General features: G+C 44.4%; 1 protein-coding gene across 1 annotated transcript; it reads left to right on the forward strand.

Annotated features, from left to right (window-relative positions):
• Window positions 1–1,595: 1,595 nt before the first annotated feature.
• Window positions 1,596–23,930, forward strand: LOC139154143 (cardiotrophin-2-like). The gene is made up of 3 exons (XM_070728573.1): window positions 1,596–1,626; window positions 10,070–10,212; window positions 23,472–23,930. Exons 1-3 carry the CDS (start codon window positions 1,596–1,598, stop codon window positions 23,928–23,930), a joined length of 633 nt encoding a protein of 210 aa, XP_070584674.1.
• The last annotated feature ends 903 nt before the right edge of the window (window positions 23,931–24,833 follow it).

A 24,833-nucleotide genomic window follows, 5' to 3' on the forward strand; every position in this document is an offset into this window, starting at 1 on the left:
GGAAGAGCCTTCTCTGTAGTGGCCCCGGCCCTCTGGAATCAACTTCCCCCAGAGATTCGCACTGCTCCCACCCTCCTTGCCTTCCATAAGAATCTGAAAACGCGTTTATGCCGTCAGGCTTGGGGCCACTAGGCCAGTGTTTCCCAACCTTGGCAACTTGAAGATATTTGGCTGGGGAATACTGGGAGTTGAAGTCCAAATATCTTCAAGTTGCCAAGGTTGGGAAACACTGCACTAGACCCCAGTCTCTGCCCAGTGAATGTGTAGGATGTGGTAGTATGCATGTGAATGTTTGATTTTTAAATGTTTGGCTTTTTAAAGATAATTTTTTAATTAATTATTTCTATTAATTGGATTAGAAGTGTTTCATATATTTGTATTTTTTATTGAAATGCTGTAAGCCACCGTGAGTCCACGGAGAGTTTAGTTTAGTTTAGTTTAGTTTAATCAGATTTGTATGCCGCCCCTCTCCGCAGACTCGGGGCGGCTCACAGCAATAACAATACAATGTAAAACAAATCTAATATTTAAGTTAATTTAAAAAGGGGGGCAGGATATAAGTCCAATAAATAAATAAATGATGGAGAATGCAGAGAAAGCAGTCTGAAAACTGTTGCTCAGAAAGGGAATACACAGTAAGAGGCCAAAAAAGAAAAGCCAGTTGCAATTTGTTAGATTTTGGTCTGCCATGCAAGCCTAGGAGCATGGCTGGGGAAGGTGTGTGTGCGCGCGTGTGTGTGTTGGTAGTGGTGGGGAATGGCAACCCAACCTTCTATTTTTGTCGCATTCAACAGGTGCCAAGTCTGCCCCTCCCCACCTGCAGGATTTAGTTATTCTCACCTGGACGGCCTTGTGGCACCAGGAACCTCGGCATCACCTGCTGGTATTTGCTGGGCTGCAGGGCGATTAAGCAGGCGGGCATCCCCTCCTCCTTTGGGGCCCAGCCAAAAAGGGTACAGTGCTCTCTCCCCCCACCCCACCCCAGTGCCTCCAGGTATGCCCCATGGAGCTGGAATAAAAATCAGGGGTGGCAGCCTGCCCAGGTCCTTCAACATCTCCTCTTTCTCTGTCTTCTGCAATTTCTATGCAAATAGTAACCTGATGCCAGGACGTGCGGAGAGGCCTGTAACTGGCAGCTGGTACGGCCCAACCCGGTCCAGAGTTGTTTGCCCGCGCTCGCCATCTCATTTCCCCAAGTCTGATGCCCCGCGGATTCTTTCCTGCTCGAGAGGGTATTTCCCCCCCCCCATTGTTAGTCGAAGTGGCATTTAAACTTTCCCTCATTTCACCATCCTCCAGGAAGCCCCAGGTACATAACAGAAAAACACGACAGCAGCCAATCCACTCCCCACCCACCCACCCACCCACCCCATTCTCAGGGAGAGGAAGTGCCAGTGCCTGAGCTTTGACACCATCCATGGCAATAGCGTTCCTTCCTGGAAATACCTGGACCGAAACAGTGGTAAGGTTTCGGTTGAAGGCTCACATGTGAAATGGCTCAAAATTATTCAAGACTGGTAGATCTGGTGGCTGGGGAGGCTTGGACAGCGTGCAGAAATTCAACAGGCTGTTATTACCTGGCTGCAGTAGTGGGTATGGTAAAGGATGCTGCACTAGTAGCAAAAGGTGAGCTGCGCACACAGCTTCAGGTGTCTTGAGTGCGTGTATGCGCATCCCAGTGTTTTTGCTTTTGCACATGCGCAGGGAGCAAAATCTCACAAGGGGATGTGCGCGTGCAAGCGATTCCAGCTATTTTTTGCTTCTGTGCATGCGCATAATAAAAAAAATACCAAAATCTTGTGCACTCATGCTCCTTTTACAAGATTTTGCTTCTTGAGCATGCACAGAAGCAAAAACAAGCTGGGATATGCGTGCATGCATGCACATTAGACACCCAAAGCTGCGCACGCAATGCACCGATAGCAGCAGAGGGAGCAATCCGCCTTTGCTTGGCTGCAACAGGAAAAGTTTTTTCCTGTGGGGTCCTTGTTGCTCTCTGAGCTTGGTTGTTTTCTTTCAGACATTGCGTGACCAAACTAGGGAACATCATCAGTGCTAATCGGGACTGTTGTTTGCTTTCCCTGATCTCTCTCTCTCTCTGCCTCTTCCTACTAGGGTTGGTGATGTTACGTAGTTTGGTGATGAAACGTCTACAAGAAAACAACCAAGCTCAGAGGACATGATCGAAACATTTAAATATGTCAAAGGGTTAAATAAGGTCCAGGAGGGAAGTGTTTTTAATAGGAAAGGGAACACAAGAACAAGGGGACACAATCTGAAGTTAGTTGGGGGAAAGATCAAAAGCAACGTGAGAAAATATTATTTCACTGAAAGAGTAGTAGATGCTTGGAACAAACTTCCAGCAGACGTGGTTGGTAAATCCACAGTCACTGAATTTAAACATGCCTGGGATAAACATATATCCATCCTAAGATAAAATACAGGAAATAGTATAAGGGCAGACTAGACGGACCATGAGGTCTTTTTCTGCCGTCAGACTTCTATGTTTCTATGTTTCTAACACCAAGGTCCCCACCATTCAACCATGACGTGCAAATGTATTAATTGGATTTCAACGCCACCCCCTCTTCTAAAGACTCTTCTAAAGCTTTGACTGTTGGAGTTCTGCCTGTCGGGGGCCACTCCTTTCGGAGTGGATTGCAGCTAGAAATTAAGTTCATTCATTCATTTATTGACTTTATTTGCCGCCCATCTCGTAGCAAATGACTCTGGGTTGCCCCCATTATGGAGCGAACCCCGGAGGCTGATCTGTCACTCGGGACCCAATTCCGAGGAAAGGATCGGCTGCTTCGGCAGATAGCGAGCAATCTGCCCATCCTCAACCCAAGATGAACAGGCTTGGCCCCCTGCCGCTTTCACACCCTTCCGAATCAGCCACCCGCCCCACTTCCTCTCTGCTTCCTCTTCTTATCCTTTCGCCAGTTCGCCCTATCTGCTGGCAGTTGTGGCTGCGGAGACTTGGCAAAACGATGCCCGCCGTGACCTGCTGCAGGGTGTCGGAAGCCTTGGCGGGGTGGAAGTGGGTAGCAATTTCTTCTCCCAGGCTATGTTGAATATGTTGAAGATATTTGGACCAGCGACCGATAAGGTCCCACAGAGTTGGCCTTCTCCGGGTACCGTCGACTAAACAATGTCATCTGGCGGGTCCCAGGGGAAGAGCCTTCTCTGTGGCGGCCCTGACTCTCTGGAACTAGCTCCCCCTGGAGATTAAAACTGCCCCCACCCTCCTTGCCTTCCGTAAACTCCTTAAAACTCACCTCTGCCGTCAGGCATGGGGGAATTGAAGCATTCCTCCCCCCCCTCTCCCCTGGGCCTATACAATTTATTTATTTATTTATTTATTTATTTATTTATTTATTTATTTATTTATTTATTTATTTATTTATTTATTTATTTATTTATTTATTTATTTATTTATTTATTTATTTATTTATTTATTTATTTATTTATTTATATTTGTATGCCGCCCCTCTCCGTATGTCTGTGTGTATGTCTGGTTTAATAATGGGGTTTTAAAATGTTTTTTAAATCTATTAGAGTTGTCATGAATTGTTTTATCGTATGCTGTGAGCCGCCCCGAGTCTATGGAGAGGGGCGGCATACAAATCTAATAAATAAATAAATAAATGTTCTCTAGTCCAGTGTTTCTCAAACCTGGCTACTTTAAGATGTGTGGACTTCAACTCCCAGAATCCCCCAGGATGGGGAGGGAGGGAGAGTTGAAATTCACATGTTTTAAAGTGACCAACTTTAAAATATGCTGTTCTAGAGCAGTGTTTCCTAACCTTGGCAACTTGAAGATATTTGGACTTCAACTCCCAGAATTCCCCAGCTGGGAAACACTGTTCTAGAGAATAGAATAGAGTAGAGTAGAGTAGAATAGAATAGAATAGAATAGAATAGAATAGAATTTTATTGGCCAAGTGTGATTGGACACACAAGGATACGGAAAAAAAAATAGAGACATAGGATACGGAAAAAAAGCAATGCATGGTAGGACACTTTGATTCCTACCAAGGATGAACGGTCGCAGAAGTTGAAGGAGTTGGTGGAAATGGCAAAACTGACTACTTTGATTAAAGAAAAGAACATAAATACTTTTGTTTCCACGTGGAAAGCGTTTCTGAACTTTGTGCTCGATGCGGGAAAGAATGTAACTCTGACTTAGGGTTTTACAGATGGGACTGACAGATCTTTATAGAAACGACTTATTTATACTACAGTGTTCCCTCACTTTTCGCGGGGGATGCGTTCCGAGGCCGCCCGCGAAAGTTGAATTTCCGCGAAGTAGAGATGCGGAAGTAAATACACTATTTTTGGCTATGGACAGTATCACAAGCCTTCCCTTAACACTTTAAACCCTTAAATTGCAATTTCCCATTCCCTTAGCAACCATTCAGATTATTACTCACCATGTTTGTTTATTAAAGTTTATTTAAAAAAATATTTATTAAAGGCAGACGAAAGTTTGGCGATGACATATGACGTCATCGGATGGGAAAAACCATGGTACAGTATAGGGAAAAAACCCGCAAAGTATTTTTTAATTAATATTTTTGAAAAACCGTGGTATAGACTTTCCGCGAAGTTTGAACCCGCGAAAATCGAGGGAACACTGTATTATGGAAAAAAAGCAAAAAGCTGTGATTTAATGCCTTATTTTAATGTAACAGAAAGAGTTGGAAGTCAATGATTCTTTTTTTTCTTTTCCCTATCTCTCCTCACTTCCCTCCCCCCCTTTCTTCAACTCCCCCCCCTCCCAAATTGTCCTGAGCATTTAGATCTCAGCATCTGCCTGGTGTGTCCAAAACCAACTCCTGCCTTAAGAGGACCCAATCTTGCTAAAGCAACCTGACGCGTCTCTGTCCATTTGACAGCTCGTAGCTACCTGGAGGTGAAATAGTCTCTGTTGCAAACTTTCAAACATCTTCGTGCATGCTTTCCCTTTCTTTCTCACCTGTCCAGGAAATTCAACAGCTTTCACTAGCGGCCCCACCCTTTCTCACACACCTTCGCATCTCTGCCGGCAACCCCCCCCCCTCTCCTTTCTCCTGTTTTAGGAGCTAGAAGGAAGAATGAGCTATTTTACCCCCCTTTTTTCTGCAGTGGGAGTGTTTGCAACCAAGGGGAGGGGCCAAAGGCTGGGAAATTTCAGAGGGGATAACACCTTGAGGACGCTCTATAAAGAGCTGACTCTTGGCAAACTCCCCTGCCAACCATGAGCTGCCATCTCCCCAGGCAAAGGGAGCTCCCGGTTTGAAGAGAAGGGGAGGGGGGAAGAGGCGACTGAGCATCTTTCACTCAGAAAAGTTTTGGAAGAAGAGATACCTTCGTCCACCATTAGGGGGTGGCAGAGAGGAGCCGGTCTTTGCGAGGGATTCAAGACCCTGCCCTACTCTTTCTGCAGAACTAGTCATGATTCCGAGTTTTGGTAAGTCTTCAGGATGGTCAGTTTGAAGCTGAAAAAAATGTGTGGAGGTTTGGGGAGTGGGTGGAAAACTTTGGAGAATGCTGTGAACCTGCTGTTGGGGATAGAGTTGGTATCTTTAAAGGTCAGGGGTGATCTATGGCAAAAAATTTTTGTGTTTCATGAAGAAGCAACGTGAGAAAATAGTATTTTACTGAAAGAATAGTAGATGCTCAGAACAAACTTCCAGCAGACGGGGTTGGTAAATCCACAGTAACTGAATTTAAACATGCCTGGGATAAAAAATAAGTCCATCTTAAGATAAAATGCAGGAAATAGTGTAAGGGCAGACTAGATGGACCATGAAGTCTTTTTCTGCTGTCAATCTTCTGTTTCTATGAAGGGGAAAAAGTCAGCTTTCAGTTGTATCTTTGTTACTTGAGGTGTACATGTGAAATATTCGAAAGTGAACCTCCCAGGTGATTCCCTGTGAGGGGAAGCCTAAAATAATAGCACTGACAATTTGCTGCTGCACATTAACAGCATTCACCAATTTGTGATCTCACATTTATTTCCTTCTGAGGAAGCATGGTTGGAGTGGAATAGTGAAGGTGGGTTTACAACCATGTCGGTTTGGCCCCATCTTTTGTGTTGATGCTGTGTGTGTGTTTTCACGTGTGTGTGTGTGTTTGTGTGTGTGTCTTGTTGCAATCCTAAGAAGAAGATTATAGGAAAAGGAAGGTCAGGAAAGCTGCAAAAGTCTTTCAGGGCATTTGGGTGGGAAGTACATGTCATAGGACCAGATTACTTGCGGGACTGCCTTCTGCCGCACAAATCCCAGCGTCCAGTTAGATCCCACAGAGTCAGCCTTCTCCAGGGCCTGTCAACTGGACAATGTCATTTGGCGGGTCCTAGGGGAAGAGCCTTCTTTGTGGCGGCCCCGGTCCTCTGGAATCAACTCTCCCCCCCCAGAGATTTGCACTGCCCCCACCCTCCTTGCCTTTCATAAGAATTTGAAAACATATTTATGCCATCAGGTTTGCGGTCACTAGACCCCAGACTCTGCCCAGTGAATGTGTAGGATGTGGTAGTATGCATGTGAATGTTTGATTTTTAGATGTTTAGCTTTTTAAGAAATTTTTTAAATTAATTATTTCTATTAATTGGATTAGAAGTGTTTTATATATTATATTTTTATTGAAATGTTGTAAGCCGCCCGGAGTCCACGGAGAGGGGTGGCATATAAGTCCAATAAGTAAGTAAGTAAGTAAGTAAGTAAGTAAGTAAGTAAGTAAGTAAGTAAGTAAATAAATAAATAAATAAATAAATAATTAATTAATTAATAAGAGGAGGCTGAATTTTGAACAAGATTCAGCATCACTGAAGTTTGACTAAGGACCCAGTTCCTTCAAAAGGATGATTCTTGCCTTGATGGCTCCTCTATCCTTAAAACATATGGGGGAAAAAAGGTTGTTTAAACAAATGAAGAACGGTTGAAGGAATTGGGATGTCTACTTTAATGAAAGGAAGAACTTAGGGTGACAGGGTAGCAGTGTTCCAACATAGAAACATAGAAACATAGAAGACTGACGGCAGAAAAAGACCTCATGGTCCATCTAGTCTGCCCTTATACTATTTCCAGTATTTTATCTTACAATGGATATATGTTTATCCCAGGCATGTTTAAATTCAGTTACTGTGGATTTACCAACCACGTCTGCTGGAAGTTTGTTCCAAGGATCTACTACTCTTTCAGTAAAATAATATTTTCTCATGTTGCTTTTGATCTTTCCCCCAACTAACTTCAGATTGTGTCCCCTTGTTCTTGTGTTCACTTCCCTCCTGAACCTTATTTAACCCTTTAACATATTTAAATGTTTCGATCATGTCCCCCCTTTTCCTTCTGTCCTCCAGACTATACAGATTGAGTTCATGAAGTCTTTCCTGATACGTTTTATGCTTAAGACCTTCCACCATTCTTGTAGCCCGTCTTTGCACCCGTTCAATTTTGTCAATATCTTTTTGTAGGTGAGGTCTCCAGAACTGAACACAGTATTCCAAATGTGGTCTCACCAGCGCTGTATATAAGGGGATCACAATCTCCCTCTTCCTGCTTGTTATACCTCTAGCTATGCAGCCAAGCATCCTACTTGCTTTTCCTACCGCCCGACCACATCCCCCACCCTCCTTGCCTTCTACAAGAGTCTTAAGACTCACCTATGTCGCCAGGCTTGGGGCAATTAGATCTAGCCCCCCTGACCAATAAATGTGATGCATGGTGTGATTGGATTGTCTGATTGAGTAATATATAGGGGTTTTAGCTGTAGTTTTTAAAAATGTATTCGATTTGTTTTGTACGCTTTGTTTCAATATTTATTCTGTGAGCCGCCCCGAGTTTTTGGAGAAGGGCGAGATACAAATCTAATAAATAATAATAATAATCTAAGCCGCTGCCACAAATAAGAGGGCAACCTATTGTCCAAAGCATCTGAAGGCAGGATAAGAAGCAATGGATGGAAACTAATCGAGGAGAGAATCAATTATTATTATAATTATATTATTATTATTATTATTATTATTATTATTATTATTATTATTATTATTATTATTATTATTATGTCAATACAACACAGCAAACGGGATCACTATGCTGGATTTCGTATTTCATCACCAGTCGGGCGCTTCCCAGGCACCTAGGACTGCGTAATGTAGCAGCGAATTATGTTTGCCGATCCCAGTAAAGCGGCCTTTTGCAATTGACAGATGGAGATTTTGTCAATTCCGATGGTTTTCAAATGTCCGCTGAGATCCTTTGGCACTGCGTCCAGCGTGTCAAGGACCACTGGGACCACTTTCATGGGCTTATGCGAGAGTTGTTGCAGCTCGATTTTTAGATCTTCGTATTTCACTAATTTCTCTAGCTGCTTCTCTTCAATTCTGCTGTCCCCTGGGATTGCGATGTCGATGATCCATACTTTCTTTTTCTCCACGATCACTATGTCTGGTGTGTTATGCTTCAGAATTCGGTCAGTCTGAAGTCGGAAGTCCCACAGTAGTTTTGCTTGCTCATTTTCGACCACTTTTTCGGGCTTATGATCCCACCAGTTCTTTGCCACTGGGAAATGGTAGTTCCGGCATAAGTTCCAGTGGATCATCTGTGCCACAGCATCAATTATTATTATTATTATCAATTATTATTATTATTATTATTATTATTATTATTATTATTGATATTATTGATATTATTGATATTATTGATATTAAGATTCTTCCTTAGTTCTAGATTGTTGTGAGCCGCTCCGAGTCTCCGGGGAGGGGCGGCACACAAATCTAATAAATAATAATGAATTCATCATCATCATCATCATCATCATCATCATCATCATCATCATCATCATTATTTATTAGATTTGTGTGCCACCCCTCTCCGGAGACTCGGAGCGGCTCACAACAATCTAGAACTAAGGAAGAATCCTAGTCCAACTCTTTACTCAAACAGCAAACCCTACACCACTTCAGACAACATCGTCTTAAACCTTCCAGTTTTGGTGGAGCACCCACAACTTCTGGAGGCATTTTTCAGAGTATAAGATGCATCCGTATATAAGATGCACCTTTGTTTTCGGGAGGAAAATGGGGAGAAAAAAATCTACCTACAAGTTATTTATCTGGCTAGCATCCTTAGTCTGATCAGCTTCAGCACATCATTTTATCCCCTGGTTAAGGCTGGAAAAAAAACCCTTTTTTGGAGGGAATAGCAATGAAAACAAACCTGATAGCAATGAAAACAAGACTTATAGCAATGAAAACAATCTTGCATGATCAGGCTATGTCTATGTGCTCCGAGTCTCCGGAGAGGGGCGGCATACAAATATAATAATAATAATAATAATAATAATAATAATAATAATAATAATAATAATAATATAACTGAATATGTTTTATACGTTGTTCAAATGTATAGGTTCATCTGACTGTTTTTCTTGTTGTTTTCTTTCTTTTTTTTATTTGTATGTTGTTTAATTTTTTTTCTTTTTTTTCTATTTTTATATGTAGAAACTTAATAAAGATTATTTTTTTAAAGGAAAACAAGCCTGCAAAATGAGAAGATTGTTAGCATATCGTTAGGTTTGGGGGGAAAAAAAGCTTCGAACAAGCTACATTTGGAGGATAAGGCATACCCCAAATTCCAGCCTCTTTTAGGGGGGGGGAGATGCGTTTTATACTCTGAAAAATATGGTAATCCGTGGAACAACTTGCCTCCAGAAGTTGTGCGTGCTCCACCAAAACTGGAAGTTTTTAAGACAATGTTGTCTGAAATGGTGTAGGGTTTCCTGTTTGAGCAAAGAGTTGGACTAGAAGATCTCTAAGGTCCCTTCCTAACTCAGTTATCCTGTTATTCCTTCTTTCACTGGTTCATTAGCCTTCTCTGAGCACCTTCCTTTGTCTTTAGGACAGAGGTCTTCAAATTTGGCACCTTGCGGACATGAGGTCCAGAAGTCTTAAAGTTGCCAAGTTTGGGGACCCCTGTTTTATGACCTCCTTCTGGGCAGTCATAAAGATGAGTATTATTGAAGGGGGCAAACACATGAATGGCAATGGCTCATTGGTTTTCTCTCCTTTCCTTTTTTCTTTCTCCAGTTACAAGCGTCTGTTTAATTTGTGCAAGCCTGGTCCATACTGGCTCTTCTGAAAAGAATGGTTCTGTGAACACTGCCATCCACCAAACCTTCAACTTGGCTTCTTATCTGAAAGGAAATAGTTCCATCCTCCTTGAGACCTATGTAAGTCATGTAAGTCCTGGTGGACAACCATTTAAATATGAGCCAGCAGTGTGTAGCAGCTGCCAAAAAAGTCAACACAGTTCTAGGCTGCGTTAACAGAGGGATAGAATCAAGATCATGTGAGCTGTTAATATCACTATATAAGGCCTTGGTAAGGGCACACTTGGAATACTGCATTCAGTTTTGGTCGCCACAATGCAAAAAGGATGTTGAGAGACTAGAAAAGGTGCAGAAAAGAGCAACAAAGATGATTAGGGGACTGACGGCTAAAACACATGAAGAACAATTGCAGTAAATGGGCATGGGTAGTTTAATGAAAAAAAGGGACCAGGATAGACATGATAGCAGTGTTCCAATATCTCAGGGTTGCCACAAAGAAGTAGTTAACCTACTCTCCAGAGTACCTGAGGGTAGAACAAAAAGCAATGGGTGGGAACTAAACAAGGACAGAAGTAACTTAGAACTAAGGAGAAATTTCCTGACAGTCAGATCGGTTGATCACTGGAACAGCTTTCCTCCAGAAGTTGTGAATGCCCCAACACTGGAGGTTTTTAAGCAGATGTTGGGTAACCATCTGTCTGAAGTAGTGTAGGTTTTCCTGTCTAAGCAGGGGGTTGGACTAGAAGATCTCCACGGTCCCTTCCAACTCTTGTTGTTGTTGTTGTTGTTGTTGTTGTTGTTGTTGTTGTTATTATTATTATTATTATTATTATTATTATTATTATTATTATACCCAAAACCTCTAGAGACTTTGAGAAGGTTGCATAGATTTTTGCTTTGGGAGGGAGATCTGTAAGTGTTTTTTGGGGAATCCCAAACTTCCCTTGGAAATTGATTCTGTTCTCAGAATGTTCCCATCCCAGGCGGGGATTCCTATTTGCTGTCACTACTAGTGCAATATGCGAGCAGCTCCGGGTGATCAGTTGTCAGGCATTCCTTAATAAGAAAGACAAAAATATTTTGAATATTTTGCTCGGCAATGATTGTCAAGCAAACGTTTTTAAATAGCCTATTCTCTTCTAGATCCATTCTGCTGCAAATTATGCAAATACAAGTTCCTATCATATTTTTTCCCTCTGTATTATTTCAATTTATTTATCCATTTTAAAAAATCAAGGCAATTGTAACGAGCATTCAAAAACAATAACGGTAGCCAGTGCAATTGTAATAAAAATAAAATGCAATAACACACTTTTTAAAAAATGCAGTGCGTAATTTAGTAAGGTTAGAAAGTGCATATTCCTGGCATCATCAGGGTCTATGGCAGTGACGGCAAACCTATGGCATGTGTGCTACAGGTAGCACGCGGAGCCATATCTGATGGCACGACAGGCGTTGCCCTATGTCAGCTTAGCTGATTTTTGGGCTTATTTTTGGCCATTTTCAGCCTCCTGAATCTTGGGGCCCCAACCAGAAGTTGACATGTGCATCACCCCCAGCCTCCTTTTTGCTGTCAGAGGTCTTCAGGAACTTCTTTGGCTTTGAACAGTAACAGCTAGTCCTCCCCCACTTTGGCCCATTTTTTCTACAGCTGGTGAGGGTTTTCTGAAGGCCTTTGCAGCCAAAAATAGAGTTCCAGATGGATTGGGAGCTCCCTTATCAGCTACAGAGGCCTTCAAGAAAGCCTTACCAGCTGCAGAGAAAATGAGCTGAGATGTGGAAGACTGGTTACAACTATCTGACTTTAAGTAGTAGGGTGGCTGCACAGCTTCAGTAAAGCCTGTGTACTTGCAGGGGAGGGGGAAGCAGCATGGAGGTTGTGTGCATGGGTGGGATTGCATTATCTTCGGGACCGCCTTCTGCCGCACGAATCCCAGCGACCAGTTAGGTCCCACAGAGTTGGCCTTCTCCGGGTCCCGACGACTAAACAATGTCATTTGGCGGGACCTAGGGGAAGAGCCTTCTCTGTGGTGGCCCTGACCCTCTGGAACCAGCTCCCCCCAGAGATCAGAATTGCCCCCACCCTCCTCGCCTTTCGTAAGCCCCTTAAAACCCACCTCTGTTGTCAGGCATGGGGGAATTGAGATATTCCTTTCCCCCCAAACATACACACAAATATACCATGCATAACTTGTATAGGCCTGGGGGGAAAGGAATACAGTATCTCAATTCCCCCATGCCTATACAAGTTATGCATGGTATATTTGTCTGTATGTTTGGTTTTTAATAAGGGTTTCTTAATTATTTTTAATATTAGATTTGTCATATGCTGTTTTATTATTGTTGTTAGCTGCCCTGAGTCTACGGAGAGGGGCGGCATACAAATCTAATAAATAAATAAATAAATAAATTATGGGTGTGGGCACCCACGTGCATGCTATTGCCTGCGGTTGCAGCTTTTTGACACCCGAGCCAACAAAGGTTTGCCATCCCTGGCCTTTGGCATCCAAGTTCTAAAGACCATCCAGAGTAGGAAAACTGGAGCATCAGAAGATCAGGAGGCCTTCTTTGTCATAGGGGTCAGATCAGTGCTGGAATTCAAATTTTTTAACTACGGGTTCTATGGGTGTGGCTTGGTGGGCCTGACATGGTGTGGTTTGATGGGCGTGGCTTGGCTTGTCAGGCGTGGCAGGGAAAGGTTACTGAAAAATTTTACTTATGGGACCACCTTCTGCCACATGAGCCCCAGCGACCATAGGTCCCACAGAGTCAGCCTTCTCCAGGTCCAGTCGACCAGACAATGTCGCTTGGCGGGGCCTAGGGAAAGAGCCTTCTCTGTGGGGGTTCCTGGCCTCTGGAATCAGCTTCCCCCAGAGATTCGTATCTCCCCCACCCTCCTTGCCTTTCGTAAGAATTTGAAGATAATAATAATAATAATAATAATAATAATAATAATAATAATAATAATTTATTAGATTTGTATGCCGCCCCTCTCCGAAGACTCGACGGGCCTGGGGACACTAATATTTACAGCCCCTGCCTATGAATGAATGTATGTTGAATGGAAAGTATGTTGGTGGACTGAATGTGATTAAATTGGGTTTTCAAGACTGTTTGTTTTAGTTTTGTTGGATTTCAGGACTGTATTTTTTCATATGTGGTAAGTTGCCCCAAGTCCTCAGAGAGGGGCGGGATAAAAATCTAATCAATCAAATCTCGATTTCCACCAATCAGCTGGGACTCGGGAGGCAGAGAATAGATGGGGGCGTGGCCAGTTAGAGGTGGTATTTGCCGGTTTCCCAAACTACTCAAAATTTCCGCTACCAGTTCTTCAGAACTGGACAGTACCTGCTGAATTACCACCTCTGGAGATGTCCCTGCAAAGATTGCCTGCTTTTGGACTCTTCCCATTGAAGGTCTTTACCGCAAGGGATGTCCGATTGGCATTCTGTATGCCTAAGATGACCAGATGTCCCATTTTCGTGGGACAGTCCCGCTTTTTGCCAATTTGTCCCGGATCCCGCTGGGTTTTTAAAAAGTCCCGCTTTTTTGACATACCAGCCGGTGGCTGGAGATTGCGTTGGCGCTGCTTGCCGTGGGATTGGGTGGCTTGAAGAGATCAGCCGGCAAGCAGCTCAGCTTCCACCCTGGGGGGCTGGGATGGGCATGAGTTGGCCTTCTCTGGGTCCCGTCGACTAAACAATGTCGTTTGGCAGGCCCCAGGGGAAGAGCCTTCTCTGTGGCGGCCCCGGCCCTCTGGAACCAACTCCCCCGGAGATTAGAACTGCCCCCACCCTCCCTGTCTTTCGTAAACTACTCAAGACTCACTTATGCCGGCAGGCATAGGGGAGTTAAGATATTCCTTCCCCCTAGGCCATTACAAGTTATGCATGGTATGTTTGTGTGTATGTTTGGTTTTATAATAAGGGTTTTTAGTTGTTTTATTAAATTGGGTTGTTACACGCTGTTTTTTATCATTGTTGTTAGCAGCCCCGAGTCTACGGAGAGGGGCGGCATACAAATCCAATAAATAAATAAATGAATGAATGAATGAATGAATAAATATAATGTAATGTAAAGTAAAGTAAAGTAAAGTAAAGTAAAGTAAAGTAAAGTAAAGTAAAGTAAAGTAAAGTAAAGTAAAGTAAAGTAAAGTAAAGTAAAGTAAAGTAAAGTAAAGTAAAGTAAAGTAAAGTAAATAAATAAATGGCGCTGACGCAGCTGCTCCTCAGCCTGCCTGAGCAGCCAACACCGCACCCCCTCGCAGGGAGGAGACTCTATGGCAAGAGGCAAGTTTTCCTATCAGCACCATAATCGATAGGACAGTTAAAGGAAAAATGATGCCACACTCGGAGGAGACACTATGGTGGGGGAACCGGACTTCCGGTTGGCTCCAGAATTGAATGGAGGGCTTCCAATTAGGAGCTTTGTGGCTCTTTGAGTGTTTAAGGTTGCCAACCAGTATTGGGTTGCTAGCTGGTACGGGCCACGCTGCGTAGAATGGAGCTGCGCACGCAGCTCTGTGTTGCCAATATGTGTGCATGCCCCGGTAAGATTTTGCTTCTGCGCATGCACAGGAAGCAAAATATTGTGAGAGGACGTGCGTGAGTCTGAGATTTCGTCAATTTTTTGCACGGAAACAAACAAAAAAATTGCTGAAATCTCTCTCGCACCCATGTGGCTGTGGCGAGGAGGGCGTTTGCCCAGGTTCACCTGGTGCACCAGTTGTGGCCCTATTTGGACAGGGAGTCATTGCTCACAGTCGCTCACGCCCTCATCACCTCAAGGTTCAATTACTGCAACGCTCTCTACATGGGGTTACCTTTGAAAAGTCTTCGGAAACTTCAGATCGTGCAGAACGCGGCCGCGAGAGCCATTGTGGGGCTTCCCAGATTCACTCACGTTTCTACAACACTCCGTGGCTTGCATTGGCTGCCGATCAGTTTCCGGTCACAATTCAAGTGTTGGTTATGACCTTTAAAGCCCTACATGGCATGGGACCAGATTACCTCCGGAACCGCCTGCTACCGCATAAATCCCAGCGACCGATAAGGTCCCACAGAGTTGGCCTTCTCCGGCTCCCGTCGACTAAACAATGTCGTCTGGCGGGCCCCAGGGGAAGAACCTTCTCTGTGTCGGCCCTGGCCCTCTGGAACCAACTCCCCCCGGAGATTAGAACTGCCCCCACCCTCCTTTTCCTTCGTAAACTTCTCAAGACCCACCTATACCGCCAGGAATGGGGGAGTTGAGACACCTTTTCCCCCAGGCTTTTTATATTTTATGTTTGGTATGTATGTGTTGTTTGGTTTTTTAAATATGATAGGGTTTTATATGCTTCTTTTTAATATTAGATTTGTTTCGCTATAATATTGTTTTTTTATTATTGTTGTGAGCACGCCCTGAGTCTTCGGAGAGGGGCGGCATACAAATCTGATAAATTATTATTATTAATAATTATGTCCTATTGCAAGATTTTGCTTCCTGCGCATGCCCAGAAGCAAAATCTTGCTGGGGCGAATGACTTGGAGCTGCTCGCGCATCGTTCCAGTAGCGTGGTAAGTAGCGACCCCCGCCTGTTGCCAACCCCTAGTGCAGGCTACCATGTGACTAGATGATCCATGTGTGACTTCACTGGCTCTACCAACTTGTACATGAAGGAGCGGTTGGGTGCAAGGTAGAAAAATGTTTCTCGCTCTTTTTTTCCATCTTTCTTTTCATCAAGAAAAAAAAAAGGAGGAACTAGCTCTAGCACACATTTTGATGGACAGCGCAAGGAGCCTTGAGGTCAAGTGCTCCATACTTGAGTTATAAAAAGCAACAGTCCTTCTGTAATTGCACAATACGTACCTTTTTTTTTCCCGATCAGGAAATAACTCTAAGAAATGGACTGACCCAATAGTGGTGGAAATCACGCAACTGTTCATAAAAGTGTAAATTACTATTTATACTGAAATCTAGTGGGCAGCTGGAGATTACAGTTCGGCAAACATTGAAGTGGACTTCCTTAATCGTGCATTCCGCGTTGGGTGTGAACATCAGTTCTTGAGAATTCTAGAAATTGAAATTGCACTTCTGGAGTGTTTGTGTGTGACCACAGTGATGCCAAAATCATGAAAGCAGGCAGCATTCTTTTGTAGTGATGGTGTCCAAATGTCACACAAAGGAATAGAGGTTGTGTTGTAAGGCATATTTTGCGCTCATCTACGTGCCTATGGAGCAGGCTGCTCTGAGGCCTACCAGGACTTTAAGCCCTTTAGTAGCTGGTCTCCAGTCAGGCCCTATGTCAGTGATGGTGAACCTATGGCATGCATGCCACAGCTGGCACGCAGAGCCATATCTGAGGGCCCGTGAGGTGTTGCCCTATGTCAGCTCAGCATTACTGCAACACTCTCTACATGGAGCTACCTTTGAAAAGTGTTCGGAAACTTCAGATTGTGCAGAATGCGGCCGCGAGAGCCATCGTGGGGCTTTCTAAATTCGCCCACGTTTCTGCAACACTCCGCGGCCTGCACTGGCTGCCGATCGGTTTCCGGTCAGAATTCAAAGTGTTGGTAATGACCTTTAAAGCCCTACATGGCATTGGGCCAGAATACATCTGGAACCGCCTTCTACCGCACAAATCCCAGCGGCCGATAAGGTCCCACAGAGTTGGCCTTCTCCGGGTCCCGTCGACCAAACAATGTCATTTGGCGGGCCCCAGGGGAAGAGCCTTCTCTCTGGCAGCCCCGGCCCTCTGGAACCAACTCCCTCCAGAGATTAGAACAGCCCCCACCCTCCTTGTCTTTCGCAAATTACTTAAGACCCACCTTTGTCGCCAGGCATGGGGGAGTTCAGTTATTCTTTCCCCCTAGGTCACTACAAGTTATGCATGGTATGTTTGTGTGTATGTTTGGTTTTTTATAATAAGGGTTTTTTAGTTGTTTTTATTAATTGGATTGTTCATGTTGTTTTACCACTGTTGTTAGCCGCCCCGAGTCTGTGGAGAGGGGCGGCATACAAATCCAATAAATAAATAAATGAATGAATGAATGAATGAATGAATGAATAAATAAAGAAAGAAAGAAAGAAAGAAAGAAAGAAAGAAAGAAAGAAAGTTCAGCCATTTTCAGCTCTATCCAGGCATCAGGAAAGCCTTCTAAAGCCTGAGGGTGGCAAAAAATGGCCCAACCGAAAGTTTATTTATTTATTTATTTGACTTCTATGGCTCCCAATCGCAAAATACTCAGGGCGGCTTACAACAGTATAAAAATTACAAAGGCAGGAAAAAGAAGTATTAACCCGGGAGCAGGCGGGCGGGCTTTTTTAATGCACAAAATGAGGAGAAGCCATCAAATCACAGGAAAATCAGCTGAAAATTTAGAAAACAAAATGGCGGTGAGCACAGACCGGCCTAGGCAGAACTGGATCTGTGACTCCAAAATTATGTCACCAGTGGTTTGTTAATGGTTCAAGTGATCTGGTCCAAACTGGGAGGAGCCCACCCGTTCTGAAGATTTCTGTACCCAATGGGATGCCTCCCAGCTGTGCTTAAACTCCCAGAGTTCCTAGCCAGCTTTGTCTCATTATTGGGATGTCAAATTGGGCTCAAGGCTTTCTGTGCCTGTAGCAAAAGAAAGGGGAAGGGGCAGCGGTGAAATCTGCTTGTGCCTTCTGCATATGCTAGGCACATGTGCAGAAGGCTTTGCGCATGCACAGAAGGTTAAAAACATGAAAATGGTGATATCTGGGCAGGTGGGCAGAGCCTTGTGCTGCCGCCACTACTGGTTCTCCAAACCACTGGTGGCCATCGCTAGTGGTACACCCAGATCGGGCTGAACTGGTAGCATTTCACCCCTGGGAAGGGGGCTTCTGCAGCCACCGGGGAAGGAAGGAAGGAAGAAAGGAGGGAGGGAGAGAGAGAAAGAAGGAAGAAAGCAAGGAAGGAAAGAAGGAGAGAGAGAGAGCGGGAGAGAGAGGGAAGAAGAGAGGGAAGGAAGAAGGAAGAATGGAGGGAAGGAAGGAGCCTATGTTCTTGGAAAAAAAGGAACAAAGAAAAAAGGAAGAGGGGAGGGAAGGAGGGAAGGAAGAAGGGAGGGAAGGAGGGAAAGAAGGAAGGAGGGAGGGAAGGAGGGAAAGAACGAAGGATGGAGGGAAGGAAGGAGGGAGAGAGGGAGGGAGGGAAGAAAGAAGGAAGGAAGGAAGGGGAAAGGAAGGATTAGGGAGGAAAAGAAGGAGGGAAGGAAGGAAGTTCACTCCTGGAATTTTGGCTGCTCCATTGCTGGAGGCTTTCAAGAGGATGTTGCCCAGACATTTGTCTGTGATGATAGGAGGACTCCTGCTTTGGACAGGGGGTTGGACTAGATGACCTCTGAGGTCCCTTCCAGCCAGGGGTGGGCTACTGAGAGGATATTTTGAAACAAAGGCAGAACGGTAGGATGAAAAGCAGCCCCTGACCAGGGTGGGCTACTGCCTGGATGTGGGGGAGAACGCAGTGGGGTAGCGAAAATGGAGCTCCATCCCAGAGCACCCAATCTGCACTGAAAGAGTTTGAAAGAAAATGCAGGGTGTCCTGCATAAGCCCACAGTGTGGTACTGAAAATGTCAGTAGCCCTTCACTGTTTCCAGCTCTAGGATTCTATGATTCAATTTGTTATTGCCACCAGCCAAGAAAAGCTGGTTGTCACTAGCCTATTGTTCTTGTTAGTATGTCTTGGCTTTGCAACACGATCGGAGGTTGGGGTGGTGGGGGTGGAGAAGAGAAACCCGTTCCCCTTCCAACTCGCTACCTGTACAATTAGCATTATTTTCGTCCCCGCAGAGAGTGGCTGGCTGCCCAGCTATTCCCCATGCCTCACTTCTTCAAGTTGCCAAGGCCTCAGATACCAGACGGAGTGAGGTCATTACAACCTTACAACCTAGGCCCAGGCAGGCAGCCAAGATGTTTCCAGTATCCCTGTAATTGCTCAAGGTAGAAAACCTCGGGGAAATAACCAGAGGTCTGTTTCTGGGTCCTTCAGCCCACCTTATGAGGAATTCCTAAAGGATGAAGAGGCTGGGATGGACGGATAGACTGCCCGTCACCTCCAACATTACTGAGAGGTGACAAAGCATGTATCTGAATCCTGATAATTTATTTACAATATTGAAACTTTTGGAAGTCCCATCATGAAGTAGAATTTCGTGTGTGTGTGTGTGTGAGTGAGTGAGGAGGCTAAACTCTGTAAATTTAGGTCATTTTATTTATTTATTTATTTATTGGATTTGTATGCCGCCCCTCTCCGCAGTCTCGGGGCGGCTAACAACAATGGTAAAACAACATGCAACAATCCAATTTAGTAAACAACTAAAAACCCTTATAAAAAACCAAACATACACACAAACATACTATGCATAACTTGTAATGGCCTAGGGGAAGGCATATCTTAACTCCCCCATGCCTGGCGACAAAGGTGGGTCTTGAGTAATTTGCAAAAGACAAGGAGGGTGGGGGCCGTTCTAATCTCTGGGGGGAGTTGATTCCAGAGGGCCGGGGCCACCACAGAGAAGGCTCTTCCCCTGGGCCCCGCCAAACAACATTGTTTAGTCGACAGGACCCGGAGAAGGCCAACTCTGTGGGACCTTATCAGCCACTGGGATTTGTGCGGTAGAAGGCGGTTCCGGATGTATTCTGGCCCAATGCCATCTAGGGTTTTAAAGGTCATTACCAACACTTTGAATTGTGAGCGGAAACCGATCAGCACCCAGTGCAGGGAGCTTTTTTTCCCCTGAGAGCTTTTGCAAACCTTCAGAATAGATAGTCCTCGACTTGCAACAGTTTACTTAGTGACCATTCAAAGTTACAACAGCACCGAAAAATATGATGTACAGCCATTTTCCACAGTTAAGGACCTTTGAAGCATCATGTGGTCAAGATTCAGATGCTTGGCCCATTGCTGTGTATGTACCAAGGTCGTGAGAATCAACCTTTATTGACCTTCTGAGAAGCAAAATCAGTAGGGATGCCAGACTCAATTAACCACAAGGTTACAACCGCAGGGATTCACTTAACAACTGTGGCGGGTAGCAAAGGTGGGTTTGCAACCATGTCGGTTTGGTCCCATTCAGTGGTGGGTTTCTACCGATTTGGCCAGGTAAAATGACTTGTTTAGCTCCAGAAATGTTGGGCTTCTTTGTTTGTACTTTGGAGACTACAGTACTTGTTTATGATTTGTATCTCATTGGGCTCTACGTCACAAACTTTATTTATTTGTTTGTTTGTTTTTGTTAACTATGTATTGGTGGTATACAAAGATATAACAATGTTTATATACATGATACTAATAAGAGACAAACATTTATTTATTTATTTATTTAATTGGATTTGTATGCTGCCCCTCTCCGAGGACTCGGGGCGGCTCACAGCATATATAAGAACAGGACAATAGTGTGAATCCAATTAATACTACAATTTAAAAACAATTAAAAGAAAAACTTATCGACCAAACACTCAACAATCGTACTTAAGCGTTCAGTGGTCAGGGGGAAGATCTAAAAGTCCTAAGCTTGGCAGCAAAGATGAGCTTTTAAGCTCTTTCGGAAGGCAAGGAGGGTGGGGGCAGTGTGAATCTCTGGGGGGAGCTGATTCCAGAAGGTTGGGGCTCCCACAGAGAAGGCTCTTCCCCTAGGTCCCGCCAGCCAACATTGTTTGGTCGACGGGACCCTAAGGAGATCAACTCTGTGGGACCTCACCGGTCGCTGGGATTCGTGTGGCAGGGGACAGGGGACGGAAGGCACACTGGTGCACTTATGTTCTGATATCCAGGCTACATACATCAAACAAAAGACGAGTTAGAGAGCAGCTGGATGGAATTAAGACTAGCATCATGGTTAAACTGTGGAGATATATTCGTCAGACGAAATCATAATCAAGAAAATATCTCTTCTGGTGGCAGCAAGTGAGAAAAATGTGAGAAAAAGTTGCTTTAAAAATTCTTGTTTGGAAGATCTCGCTACCTGCATCTCCATTTCTGGAGCTGAGATGGACAATCTGATGCCGAAAAGCAGTGCTCCCCAACCTTTGGTGCATGAACAGAAGCAAAAAAAATCAGCAAAAATGGCTTGCACGAGCGTCCACACACAGCATTTTGTGTAGAAGCCAAAATCTCGTGCAGGGGTATGCAGGGGCGCAATGCGGACGTGCAGCTGTGTGTGCATCCTGGAATTTCCAACCGGGACTGAGCACTGGACCATATAAGCAGCAGCCCGTCACTGCTTTGGGGCTTAGTTGGGGAGGGGGGAAAGGGAACTGTTGTGCGCAAAAACTGGGCTGGGTAAGGAAGGCAGGTCCCCATATGGATGTGCATGCACAATGTGGTCACAATTCAAAGTGTTGGTTATGACCTATAAAGCCCTTCATGGCATCGGACCAGAATATCTCCGGGAACGCCTTCTGCCGCACGAATCCCAGCGACCGATTAGGTCCCACAGAGTTGGCCTTCTCTGGGTCCCGTCAACTAAACAATGTCGTCTGGCGGGTCCCAGGGGAAGAGCCTTCTCTGTGGCGGCCCCGACTCTCTGGAACCAGCTCCCCCCGGAGATTAGAACTGCCCCTACCCACCTTGCCTTCCGTAAACTCCTTAAAACTCACCTCTGCCATCAGGCGTGGGGGAATTGAGGCATTCCCCCCCCTCTCCCCCGGGCCTATACAATTTATGTATGGTATGTTTGTGTGTATGTCTGGTTTAATAATGGGCTTTTGAAATGTTTTTTAAATCTATTAGATTTTTCATGAATTGTTTTATTGTATGCTGTGAGCCGTTCTGAGTCTACGGAGAGGGGCAGCATACAAATCTAATAAATAAATAAATAAATAAATGCAACACAACGTACACAAGTGGGAGGGTGCGGTGCACACATGAGCATGCGCATCAGTAGTGGGTTCCACTAACCTTTGCTACCGGATTGGGTGCAAGGACACAACGCTTCTGCGCATGCGCAGAGCATTATTGATGTCTGGGTGGATGGATGGAGCCTCCCACCTCCGCCACTACCAGTTTGCCAAACCTGTGCAAACTGGTAGCAACCGACCACTGACGTGCATGCATCACGCATGCACATTGAGCCATGCATTTGCACATGTACCAGCCTGCCATTCATATGGCCTGTTTTCAATAGGCCACGTCCCGGCAGCAGACAGCATCCTAGGGATTGGGGACCTGTTCTCTAAAGTTCTGGTCCGAAAAGTTATCTGCAAAAGCTTTTGAGACCTTAAATAAAACCATTTCTCAGCCTGCTGGTCAGGAGAGTGTAAGAGAAAGAGCATAAGTGCTGGGATAGATTTTATTGTTGGATGGAAAAATGGAAAAGTTCAAATAGATAGTTAAAATAAAAGACGTAAAGATTAAGGAGAAAGAAATAGAAGCTTAAATATTGGGGGGAAGGAAAAAAGGGAGAAAGAAGGAAAGACCTATTTGAAAGGATGTATAGAAACTGAAAATGGATTGCTAATATTAGCTATATAAGTATGAATAAGTATTAATAAGTATTAATTAAGTATTAATGAATATCATGAGCAATGTAAACTGACTTGTCACGTAACATCCACTGTTTTTAAATGTATCTACCTACCTACCGAGTCCGCGGAGAGGGGCGGCATGCAAATCTAAATAATAAATAAATAAATAAATAAATAAATAAATAAATAAATAAATACCTACCTACCTACATCTATCTATCTATCTATCTATCTATCTATCTATCTATCTATCTATCTATCTATCTATCTATCTATCTATCTATCTATTTTAGAGTTGAAAGGGACCCTGCAGGTCATCTAGTCCAACCCCCTGATCAAGCAGGAAACCCCACACCTCCCCAGCCAGATGGCAGTCCAATCTCCTCTTGAAAATGTCCAGAGTTGGGGTGTTCACAACCTCCGCTGGCAGGCCGTTCCACTGGTTGCTCACTCTAACCATCAGGACGTTCTTCCTTAATTCCAGGTTGAATCTCTCCTTGGTCAGCTTCCATCCGTTGTTCCTTGTCTGGCCTTGTGGTGCTCTGGAAAATAGTGTGACCCCCTCCTCTCTGTGGCAACCCCTCAAGTACCTGTAGACTGCTATCATGTCCCCCTTGGCCCTTCTTTTCACTAGACCATCCATGTCCAGTTCCAGCAGCCCCTCTTCTTATGTCTTCATATGTTCTTTGTTTTTCATATGTATTTGTAAATAAAAAAATAAAAAAAGACCATAAGGTACTCCAGTGCTTTTCCCAGCTCTGCCCACCATGCGGACCTTGAATGGGAGTTAGTTGCTTATCTGAGTTGATTTGACCACAGAGGCAAAATGCAGGTGCTGTGTCTGCAGGTGTATTGTACTCACTTTATGTTTTCTGCTGATATCTATTATTGTTCTTTTTCTTCTCAGCTCCGACAGCAAGGTCCTCCATTTACTGATAAAGACTTTCACACGCAGGGACTAAATTGTGATGGACTGCCTGCGGCTGCCATTTCTTTCTTGGAATGGCGACTCCTCGGTGACCTTGAGCGTCTGGAAAAGAACTACAAGGCGTATAGCATTATCTCAGAGTTCTTGCAGCTGGTCTGGGATGATCAGTTTGAACTCAACCCCACCGAAGATGGCCTTCTAAACATGCTGAAAGATACCCGGAGGCACGTCCAGGGCCTCGTTAACAACTTGACCATCATCATATCTGCCTTGAGGGCCCCACCTTCGCCTGTTACAGACCCTCTCACATTGGATGTAATTAAAACAAACTCCTTTGAGAAAAAAATTCGGGGGTACGTGGTGTGCTCCACGTACAAGCAGTGGATCGATCGGACCGTACGAGATTTTAATCTTCTTGTGAAGAAATACCCTCTTTAAGACTCATTCCAAGTGTTTTGGGAGGCGGAGATTATTCTTACACTCCACTGTTTCTTACACCCCATTGCAGATTTCTCAGGGAATTTAGGGATAGGCAGAAGACAAGTACACCATAATGGGATTAATCTGAAAATGTTCTTACTAGGTTAACTCAAACTTCTGTTCTGGGAAAAAAAATCCCAGTTTTCAAGTCTTCAGAAGAAACCAAGAATGCTCTGAGCTGATTGGTTGCCTCTCTTGGCTGTGCACGGTGCTGATTGACTCTCTTGTAATATCATTAACAGTCAATTCCAAACAGTGGTGGGTTTCTACCAGTTCGGCCTGGTTCGGGTGAACTGGTAGCAGCGGTGGCGGGAGGCTCCGCCCACCCACCCAGACGTCATCACATACTTTTGCGCATGCACAAAAGCATCGCACACATGCCTGTTCCCAAAACGGTAGCAAAGGTAAGTGAAACCCACCACTGAGCATGGGGAGTTGTAATAATTGAAGGCAGGAAGCCAGTTGTGATCTTGGAGATCTTTTCTGGTGAGCATCTTTTGATTTGATAAGATTTATGGGATGTCTCTTGCGTCTGTGCACTGCCGCTTGACTGAAACCCTGAATTTTTCAGTGGAAAACACATATTTTAATTCATCCGAAATCATGGATTTGCAAGAGCTTTCGTTTTGAGAATTGCCAGTCTCCTTTGGGCAAGTTTGTTTGAAAAGCGTTGCGATTCCACTTCCCTGGGTTCTCTCTAATGTGTCATTGTGGACCCATTTGGCCCGCTCTCTGGATTAACCAATACAGGTAGTCCTCGAATTATGACCCCAATCAAGCCCAAAATTTATGTTGCTAAGTGAGACAATTGTTAAATGAGTTTCTCCCTCCACCCCCACACATTTTACAACCTTTCTTGCC

The sequence above is a fragment of the Erythrolamprus reginae genome, chromosome Z, assembly GCF_031021105.1.
Source record: "Erythrolamprus reginae isolate rEryReg1 chromosome Z, rEryReg1.hap1, whole genome shotgun sequence".
Taxonomy (NCBI): domain Eukaryota; kingdom Metazoa; phylum Chordata; class Lepidosauria; order Squamata; family Dipsadidae; genus Erythrolamprus; species Erythrolamprus reginae.

Coding starts and splice junctions, on each gene's coding strand:
- LOC139154143 (XM_070728573.1), top strand. CDS start 1,596: ATGGTAAAGGATGCTGCACTAGTAGCAAAAG. Junction 1,627..10,069: donor TGCTGCACTAGTAGCAAAAG/GTGAGCTGCGCA, acceptor TTCTTTCTCCAG/TTACAAGCGTCTGTTTAATT. Junction 10,213..23,471: donor CCATCCTCCTTGAGACCTAT/GTAAGTCATGTA, acceptor TTTTCTTCTCAG/CTCCGACAGCAAGGTCCTCC.